Source organism: Tigriopus californicus, chromosome 8, assembly GCF_007210705.1.
Source record: "Tigriopus californicus strain San Diego chromosome 8, Tcal_SD_v2.1, whole genome shotgun sequence".
Classification (NCBI taxonomy): Eukaryota; Metazoa; Arthropoda; class Copepoda; order Harpacticoida; family Harpacticidae; genus Tigriopus; species Tigriopus californicus.
Genome location: NC_081447.1, coordinates 650,434 through 660,807, shown reverse-complemented (window position 1 = coordinate 660,807; position 10,374 = coordinate 650,434). Strand labels below are relative to the sequence as shown.

The following is a 10,374-nucleotide window of genomic DNA, read 5'->3' as shown; positions in this document are numbered from 1 at the left end:
ATTATGGATAGATGGATAGAAGGATGATGGATGGAGAGTGATCAATTCCTGACCCGGGAGTCTGCCGTTAGCCTAGGGATAATTCGCTGACCACGATGGGACAAGATGTCCATCACAGACAGGGCCAACCTATGACTCGCCATATTTTAAGAAATTTTTTGATCGTTGGTGCATTGCTTTGAGTCATTTTTTGGACTGAGGTTAATTTATTGGACTGTCAATAAACCAGAGCCCAATCTTTAGACCTGTCCATGGATCAGTTTTGACTCACTCCGATCTCAGAGTCAGTTTTGCTCGAACGCAGCCCATAGTTGTGACGGGAACATGTACCTCTAAAGTCTCAAGCATTCAATGCAATTGGGACTGCTTGTTTCATAATGAGACATCTCGCGGCAAAAAAAGGAAAGACAGCGTTAGCAAACTCTCTGCTACTGCATTATTTGATACCATCAAATAAATAATCACAGAAGGATGTTACTAGAGTTGTTTTCTTTCCCTGATATCACATTAGTAAGTGCATGTTGGACAACCATTAGCTAGCCTTAAAATATCATTATGATTATTCTCACATCAAACTAAGGCAATCTTTGATTGATAATAACTCATTACTTGAAATTAACAATTGCCTTTACATTCCAAGCTTTCTGGTACCCCTCATTTCATTCTGAGAATCATTTGTTCCAATTACTCCTATTGATGGTTCTATAGGGCTAGGGTGATAGGCTGCAACAACAATGCAATAAAGGTTGTTTATTGTTTGAAAAAACTCGTACAGTACATCAAGTTTGATGTTAAAGAGCATGGGTTAAGAAGTTGGACAATATCCTTGGAAAAATATCAATTCAGTTATGTGTGTGTGGCGGCATTACTATTAACTGCTAAATCAAAACTCTCATTACTAGCGACACTAAAAATACTCAACTGGTTCTGATTAAAGATGAATAAAAGATAGAAGATATTTTTCTTAATAAATAGCGCAAAATAGTGATGATAAAAAACAGCCCTAAATAATAAGTAGTAAATTAAATGAAATATTACTTCTGATGATTCTATGCTAAGCGTATATACAGTGAAATTTGAATGTCATCTGATTATCTATGATTATATTGAGACAAAACAGTAAATAATCAAGTTTCAATACTTTATCTAATGAATTTGTCAGCTATCATCACTTACTGTAGTAAAGTGCCAGTTGTGTTGAAAAGAGGCTGTAGTCTATGGATGATTTTCCTTCCACTTTCATTTTGGTGTATTTGTGTCACAAAATCTCAAATTGGGTTGCAAACTTTATTAAAGCCAATATTGCAACTTCCTAAAATGCATCATCCACCCCAAAGGTCTAAATTTTCAGATGCCAAGAACTGTTAACAATTGGTAAAAAAATTTTTGAAGACCTGTTAGAAAAAAGTGTTTTCATATTTTTGCACTTTCAATTACTTTATCTTGCTAAAAACAGTAGCCAAGATTGGATAAATACATAGATGAACAACTGGAATATGGACGGGGACGCTTGGTTGGGAATTAGCTTTTCACGATTGATTAACGCATTATGTTCTTCTTCAAATGAGAAGTATCCCAGCGTACAACAATTACTCATTTCAATTTTCAGCTTGATCGAGAGACTGGATCAAAAGTTATGCCGTCTCAAAAGGCACTACAAAGAGCTCTTCAATGAATGAACGAACTAGCCCTTATGTGGTAATTGATTACCAGAAAGAGGGCTAAGTCATTCATTCTGTGCTCTGTTATGTACTGCACTTTGAGAGGGCATAACTTTTGACCCAGTCGTTTGATTGAGCTGACATTTGAAATACGCAATCGCAGGGATCTGGGGCCAGCCTTATTTGAAGAAGAATTTAATTCATTGACACGAATTGGAGTTGCTAATTTTCAACCTTATCATCCCCGTCCATACTCCAGTGGTTCATGATAAATGCAATGCCAATTGAACTACAGGAATGGTCTTGTTCATTAACATTGTAAGTTCAGGATTGCAGCAAAAAAACTGCACTACTGGAAGTAGGGCTGAATTTCCTAAGCAAAAACGAACGTACCAAATGACTCGTCAAAGTACAAAAGTGCAGAATATACACTAGGATGCATTATTAATGTTCTTTGGTCAAAAATTTGACAGAAAATGTCCAATTTTAGGGATCACTAGCCACCAAAACTGTTTTTTTCGGAAATTTGTTCAAAACCACCTGAATTTTTAAAAATGCCCCCAAAATGATAAGATATTTAAACTACGCACCAAAAAATCTCTACTCATCACTCCTTTTTATAATCTTGCATAAACTTCTCCTATTACTAGGGCTTCTTCATTGTTTAATTTGCTTCCCTCTAATATTCTTAGGGAATACGTAGGTCTTGTTGATGCGGATGCATCTTTCAAGTCAGACTTGGACAAATTTTTAGATGGCATTCCAGATCAACCCTAAATTCTGGACTAGCTCGGTCTGCAAACTCAAATTCGTTGGTAGACCAAATATCATATGAAGATTGAAAGGTAATAAAATAGACAAATTATAAACTTTTATTTTAATTGTACTGGGATATATATTCCCTGTAGCGGTTAGAAAAGCCCGTGAAAAAAAGCAAAAAAAAGCAAAAACTTAAATCATTCATAAGAGGTTTAATCACTTTGTTTGTATCTGTCCTCACATGATTTCAAAAGTTTTGAATGAAGGAAAAAAGTCATGGTTCTTCCCTACTACCACTCTTTTTTCCTTTTTGGCTGCTAGAGTTTGTTTAACTCCTATCTTGCCGTCCCTATGTCTGGTCAAATGCAAGCTTCAAAAAGCATTATGCAAGCTTTAGACTTTCTGAGACCAGAGCAGTGACGCTAAACTGGGATCAAAATAAGATGCAGCTACTTATTGTAGCAGATCAGTGACCTATAACGATATATTGTTTCAATCTGTAGAATTAAATATTGGCAGAACCAGGATCCCTGTTTATGTTAGTCCACTGATCATTATTTGATGTTTGTTGTCTCTGGGTGAACACCTCTTTGAACGTCTGCGGGTGAAGGAGCGCGAACACGCCGGCAAAATGTTCCAACACCTCTTTCTCCTCCTTGGTGCGGACTGTGTTTTGAGCCGGGGCCACCCGCTGATTGGCCGGGGTGGTGGCACCGTTCACGTTCAACGTGTAGATGTCCAGTGCCTCCATGGCCCACTTGACCAAGCGGATGTACACCAAGGTCTCTTTGGGCTGGAATTGCTTGTTGGCCGAGGCAGTCGTGCCTTCCGTGCTCTTGACGCTCGTACAGCCCCATGTAATGGTCTTTACACCGCACACTAAGGTCTTAACCAACGCACGACAATCGGGCACGCTATAGCTACTCGCCTGGGAGGGCGGAAATCCGAATTTGCTCTTCTTCTCGTCCTCCTTGTTGGCACTACCAAGTGTCGAGTCCACACCTGAAGCAGTGGTGCTAGTAGTACTCCCTGCGGAACCACACGCCTTCACCTTGTCATCCTCGCTGACATTTTTCAGCTCAGGTTTAACGTCAACGATGGTGGGTGTGTTGGGCACGGAAATGGATGAGGTAAGAGAGGGTGCCGCGGGCGGGCTGGGTTGTAAGTGCTTGGCCATGAGAATGGGTAGCTGCAACTTGGAGACGGTCTTAAATTTGAGCACGAACACCTCCATCATTCGCATGAGCAGATCTCGGGCGTTGCAATTCTCTTGTTCACTCCTGGTCCGGATGCACTCGACCAGATTCAAGAGCAACTTGCACGACATGGTCTGAATTGAGGTGGGCAAGGTCTCGTCATGAACATTGCGCGAGAACAAATGAACGGCTCGCGCCAAATCCGCATGCGGCAAATGCTGCCTCACGTGGTGAACCTAAAAAAGAAGGCCAACGGAGTGTTGGTTAAAAAAATACGATTACCATGACTACTCTCAAGTCATGAAGGACTCACCAGATCGGCCAAAGTGGAATACGCCAAGGGGCGGAGAGACTCGTGGGTGGTCCAACCTTTGCCCAGCAGGGTATTCTCATCGAAGAGTTTTTCCATGTGCGGCACGAATTTGATTCGCAATTCTGTGGCCAAGATGTGTCGTGCCGCGATGAGCAATTCCTTTCTCAAATGGGCTACCTCATGCGGGCACACGGTTAGCAATGCGATCATACCACGGACCATGGACGAGCTATGAGTGCTCACGGCCTGAAATCACAAGACGATCTATCTATTAAGCCACTGGTCCCATAATCCATCGACCAGCCATCCATAAATACGTACCTCTTGGTATATCCGAATAATGTAGGCCAGGAAGGACAGCGTCTTGATCTGAGCGCCCATGAAGTCCACGAAGATCTCTTTGTTAAAATCCGGGCTATTTTGTTGGGCGGGCGTGGGCTGGAGCGTGATGGTGGTCATGATTAGTGGGATAAAATCGGCCACTTCTTGGTGTACATATTGTTTGTACAGCTGGTACATCAGGACCACGATGATGGGGAGTTCTTGCAACACCTGAAACAAAGCCAAACAGGTCACTACTGGTCCGAAGCCTTTACAAGTTGCTTCAACCAGGAACCACTGTGTTCTTCTTCATATTAAACTGACCCCAGGTCGCTACGATTTTGTATTTTGATTCTTAGTTCAATCCAATGATTTTGTGCGTTGTTGATACATTGCGCTTTGACAAGGCATAAATTTCGATCCAGTCGTTCGGTTGACCTGACTTTTGAAATACGTGATGGCAAAGACCTGGGGTCAGTCTCATTGACAGGGAAATGCAAAGCGCTCCCAAATTGTCCATTCTAGACTCTAGCATCCCTCTCTAACATGAGACATCCTGCTTCAACCTACCTTGAGCGAGAGCACGGCCTTGGGAATGAGGTTATAGGTGACGTGCGACTGATTGTCCGGGCCTTTCTTGTCCGTACTAATGGTGGTCATGGTGAAGGTCTCGCCTAGCACGGCCTCGATATTGAAATCGCGATCATTGAGATCCTTGATTTTGATGGGGGATCGCGGCTCGAAAATTTTAGCCAACCGATTGGGCAATTCGCGATAGATGGACTTGACAAAGGTCAGGAATTGCGTGATTTCGGGACTGTGAGGCGGGCGAAACTGCTTGTGCAGCTCAATGATGATCCTGAGACACACGAGCACGTTCTCCTCGTTCTCGATCTCCAACAACTTGAAGCACAAGGCCAAGATACTCTTGGAAAAAGGCTTCAAAGCATCGTTGGCCGGCAGCCTTTGGATCATTTCCAGCAAGAGTTTCCGCACTTGCTGCACATTGTATTCCACAATGAAGTGCGGCCGAGAGTCGTTCTGCAGGAACTTTAGGAACACGTTCATGGCCTGACTCAGAAACTGGCCGTAGATAGGTGCGGGCAAGGCCACGGCCTGATCCAAGCCATCCGACAAATCCTGGGCGCTTTTCAATTTGGCCTCATCTTTGGTCTGCGGGTCATTCAAGACGGCTAAATGACCGTTCAACACCTTCAGACTAGCCGCCGCATCCGCCGCCAACAAGGCCGTCATGGCTAGGGTCGGGTCCAACACGGGCAATGTCATTTTACAGGCGGGTCCACGAGATCGCGTTCAGACCCAAAGAACAGGGCTGCATCGTTTTGACGGGATCGCCGCCCCCCAAAGCCCCGACGAGTTGGGGGCCAAAACCACGGTCAATCACGGGTCCAGGCGGGCGGGTAAAGGCGCCGGTGGTAGTCGGGTCAAAATGGAAATTCGGATAGAGACGGGATTTCAGGCTCCGGGGTGGTGGGTGTGGCCAAGATCAAACGCCGCACTTGACGGGAAGTCGGAATTGTGGGCATTCAATTTCACACCAGCTGTCGACAATTCAGGCTGGCGGAATTGGACCACCTGTCTTTTGGCGTTGAATCTTATTCAAAATCATCGTTATCCCGTTCAGGTGACAAAAAATGAGTCAATTCTCGAAAACCCTCATGTATCATTCGGAGAAGTTCCTGAAACTGCATAAAAGCGTCTCAAAACCATGGTCCGTCCCGGATCAAGGTGAGGTTTCCATCTTCAATTTGGCTCAGAATAACGCTTTTGGCCAAACTGAAAAGGACCTGCAGACCGTGGAGGGTGACTAGAAAGCTCCGATAATCCCAATGGGTTGCTAGTGCGCCGCGGCTGGAAGTAAGATGCTGTTAGAAACCAATCAAGAAATAAGACATCGTTTTTTTCTGCGTGTAACTACGGTATTCAGTCCTGAATTCTGAACTATTGGCTTTCTATCTCATTATCGAGATCATTTAGGTATCCAAGAAATTTGAATCAGCCGAAATTCGTCGCTATATATGGCCAAACTAGCCCTCGGCCCAAAGAGCCAACGCTCTGAGGCCAGTGCCTCCATATTTTGCGCTTGGCCACAATTGTGCGCTTTGGGCCATCACATTTCACAGAATTATTCCACCGGGCCCCAAGATCCACGCACCGCCCATCCACCACCTCAATAAAACTATGCTCTCGGTGGCATTTAGCCATTCTACGAATAATGTGACAATAGTGGGATAAAAGTGGGGGTGTTTTTCTCGCCTACCAAATATGTTTTTACGGGGCAAGAAATAGGAGCACTTTTATGAACACCCATGGCGGTTCAAAAGCCAACTCAAGCCTCGAAACCGACTGCCCCAGGCATAATAGTCTTAAATCAAGCCACAAAGAGTATAATCTGGTCATATCTGGGACCAGCTAGCGCTGGGGCGTCAGTTCCGTAGCTTTTTAGCGCTAACTCTCTGACGACACTGCCCCGCCAGTCCCATTGATCTGACTGGTTTCAGGCGTTATTTTCCTGGTTAACCCAATAGCCAATTGCCATGGATCCTTTTTCCGATCCCTTCAGGCCGGGCCAGGACACACCGACCACCGGGCCAGCCTCCCACCCGCCTGTAGTCCTCGTGCCCGCCTGAAGAGATTGTCTCGTGGGCCGGCCCAAAGCTGGCCGCCTGGCCTGGGCCGGCCGGTGGGTGGCTGTGACGAAACTGGAAAGCGATCTCGTGAAAATCGGGCGTGGGGTCCGAGCTCAGCTATGAGCGCGTTACGCCCCCATTTGGAGGGCCCGTTGAGCCGACTCATCACCCATTTGACGTCCTTTCAACCCGAAGAAGAAAACTATGAGCTGTGCCACGCCTTCGCCGTCTCGAATTTGCTGTATCACAACTATTATGAGCCGCAAGAACGGACCTTACAAGGCCACTTTGAGGGGCTGGCCCAGAAGTTCCAGATCCATGTCCAACGAGACAAAGAACAACGCTTGGCCCACCTCTTGAGCGCCTATCACCAAAGTCCGGTCTTCCAGGCGGGTCATGCCCAACATGACATTCGGATTCGTCTCTTAGCGTTGCTCTGGCATCTGGCCGAAAGTCCTTTGCACGCCCCTTATACACCCGTCGATTGGGCCCTACCTTCCTCGCCTCAGGCCCCGCCCACCGATTGGGCTCAGATCCTGAGTCAAGGTGAAAGGCCGCTTTCGCCTTGGGACGAGCCCTCCGACCTGTCGGAATGGTCGGATGCCTCGTCCGAATCCCAGGACTCGGCGGAACTCTCGGCCCCCGTCCCAGGTCCAGCCCATATTCGGGCCCCGGATGGGCACCCGGAAAGGCCGGCCCCGAGCCCGGATCTGCCCAGTCAGACCTCGCGTCAATGGCTGGCCGATCGGATTCAGCCGCAGTATTGGCCCAGCCCGCCCGCTCCGCCCCCCATTCTCAGCCGGTGGCCAGCCGCTCATTTTGAAAACACGGTCAGCCAAACCCTGCATGAGGCCGGTCAACCCGTGACGGTACGCACCCGGTTGAGCGAATACCAATTACTTCGGGAATGTGTGTGGACGGTACGGAGCCCCCAAAGCTCGACCGTGTTCGAATTGGACTCCACTGGGCATACTTTCCGGGTTCGACCGCACATCTGTCTGGCCAGCGTCACGGCCATGACCTTGGGCCATGCTTTAGGCTCTTTCTGTACCTTCCTGTCCCATTTGAAGGGTTTGATGGACTTTGTCACGAGCGTCCAGCAGAGTCTGTCCGGACCTTTCACCTATGAGGCGTACGCTAATGGCCTGGCCGATACGCTCCACGCCCTGTCCACCACGGTTTTGGGCTTGGAAGAGCGGATCTTGGGGCAACAGGAGACTTTCACCTTGTTGAATCTTTTGGACGAGTTGGCAAGTTGGATCCAAACCATTCGCGTTTTGCACCAATGCCATGTTCGAGCCGTCGAGCCATCCCACTCGCCCGCCGAGAATTGGTTCAAAGCTGTGAAGCTGTTGGCCGTGCTGGAGCCATGTCTGGTCGTGCAGACCAATGCCGATGACCTCCATATCCTGATGAATATCTTCTTGAACGCGTGTCGACCTTATTTGCGAATTATTGACCTTTGGCTGTCCGAAGGCCGTTTGGAGGACTTCCGCGAAGAGTTTGTGTTCACGCAAGTGGACCCAGTCGAATCGGAAACCTTTTGGCAGCAGGGATTCCTCACCCAGCCCTACAAGAAGAAGTTGGCCCAAGTCGGCCTCTGTATGCCCGAGATGTTCGAGTTCGTGTTGCCCAAAATCCTGACCACGGGCAAGAGTATCGAAATCCTAGCCGTGTTAGATAAGAAACATAGCATTCGCTCCGAAGCCTATGATCGAGACTTTCAACTCAATCTTTATGACAACTTCGTCCGCGACCTCAGGTCCAACTTTCAGCCGACCGTGCCACAACCAAAGACCTTGGAGAGTGATTCAAATTTAAGCCCTGAAGTGTCCGAGGTTCTGGACTACCAATCATTTGAGCAAGACATGAGACGAGACAATGCCCATCTTGAGCTCGATCCGTATTTAGCCTTGGCCTTTGAAACAGTGTATGAAGCCTGCGAAGCCCAGGATCAACCCACCGATGACGACACTCGAACTCCATCGCAACTAATACCCGGTTTGGACCCGTTGAAACCCATTGGTAATTTGCTGAAGAGGAGCTTCCAACCTCACATTACCAACACATCCCAGTCATCTTGTGCTCAACTTCTCCACTTGGTGCTCCACGTTCTCAATCTTGAGGACCATCTGTCCTCGGTTCGCCGAGTGTTTCTCCTCGAAGCCGGAGATCTGATGTTTGAATTCACGTCTGACTTGTTTCCCAAATTGGATCTCGATTTGCCAGGCTTGGACTCCACTTCCGTTACATTGTTCCTGCAGGATTGCATCGGACGTCGATATCCGGAAGAAGCAGACCGATTCTCTCTATTCATCCCGGATGAATTGGAAACCTCCGAGGTCTTTCTCACCGAATCCGTGTTATCCTACGACGTTCAATGGCCTTTAAATCTAGTGCTGGACCAACAATCTCTTCGCTCTTACAACGAGATTTTTCTGTTTCTCCTCAAAGTCAAACGCTCTATTTGGGCTCTCCAAGAGATCCATGCCAAATCTCTAGCCTCGACCATGGACGATATTGTCCACCAAAACACCAGTTCGGAGGAAGAGAACCTCTCACAAGAGCACACGCGCACGCCCAATGCTTTGAAAATGCATCGGATCCTTCTGTTACGCTCCTGGTTGTTCCATTTCCTTGGCAACATCCACAGCTATTTCATGACGAGGGTTCTGCACTCCACTGAATTGGAGCTCACGGCAGAACTGGCTCAGTGCAAGGATTTGGATGAGGTTATCGCAGCTCATAAGGGCCATATCTCGAAGATCGTGGACCGATGTTTCTTGCACTCCTCCGCCAAAATCCTCAGAGAGGCAGTCATGAAAGTCATGAAGATATGACTGATCCTGAATAAGATGTGTCAGCCAGGGTTGTCCCAAGTAAAGCTGGACCATCTAGAAAGTCTGGAAGAGACCTACGCCAGAAGCCATCAATTCTTAGCCTCCACCCTCGGGTCCATGACTCAAAAACGAAACATTCCGCATCTGGACGCATTGGCCACTGCTTTGATCCATAGCTGTCCCACTCGTGCTTAAAAAAGCATGACATGGATGTTGTACGGAAATCTTGTGATATTGATTAAACGTATGTAATTGGTTTTGTTGCTGTCAAAGATTTAAAAAAAAACCACATAATTCGCGTCACTTTATCGTCTCCGTACTAATTTCCTCAGTGATTGAAATCGCTAGATTTTGGTGGAAAGAGAGTAAGAGGGGGTCGTAAATCGTGATCCCAGGGTAATTCTTCGTCAAATCCTTAATTGAAAATATCGCTTCAAATTTCATTCCTATGGGCTGCCAACCCTTCCTTCCTCTCTCGCTTCCTCTGCTGTGCAAGGAAAAGGCTATGAAAACAGAAATGTCTTCTTTGAATCCAAATTTACGATTCTCCTCAAGTCTCCATAAAGAGGAGAAAAGCTCAATGGACCAGATTTTGGTTATGCAATTAGTGCATTTAATGAAGATCTATTTTCA

General features: G+C 46.8%; 1 protein-coding gene and 1 pseudogene across 1 annotated transcript; one reads left to right on the top strand and one right to left on the bottom strand.

The window, feature by feature from the left end:
- LOC131884763 (transformation/transcription domain-associated protein-like) overlaps positions 1 to 5,846 on the bottom strand; it is a 12,664-nt pseudogene extending 6,818 nt beyond the window's left edge.
- Positions 5,847 to 6,822: 976 nt separating this feature from the next.
- On the top strand, positions 6,823 to 10,044 carry LOC131885604 (gamma-tubulin complex component 5-like). Its single transcript, XM_059233699.1, is given in 1 exon segment — positions 6,823 to 10,044. A coding segment is annotated over 1 exon segment (2,916 nt). The 5' UTR covers positions 6,823 to 7,020; the 3' UTR covers positions 9,937 to 10,044.
- The last annotated feature ends 330 nt before the right edge of the window (positions 10,045 to 10,374 follow it).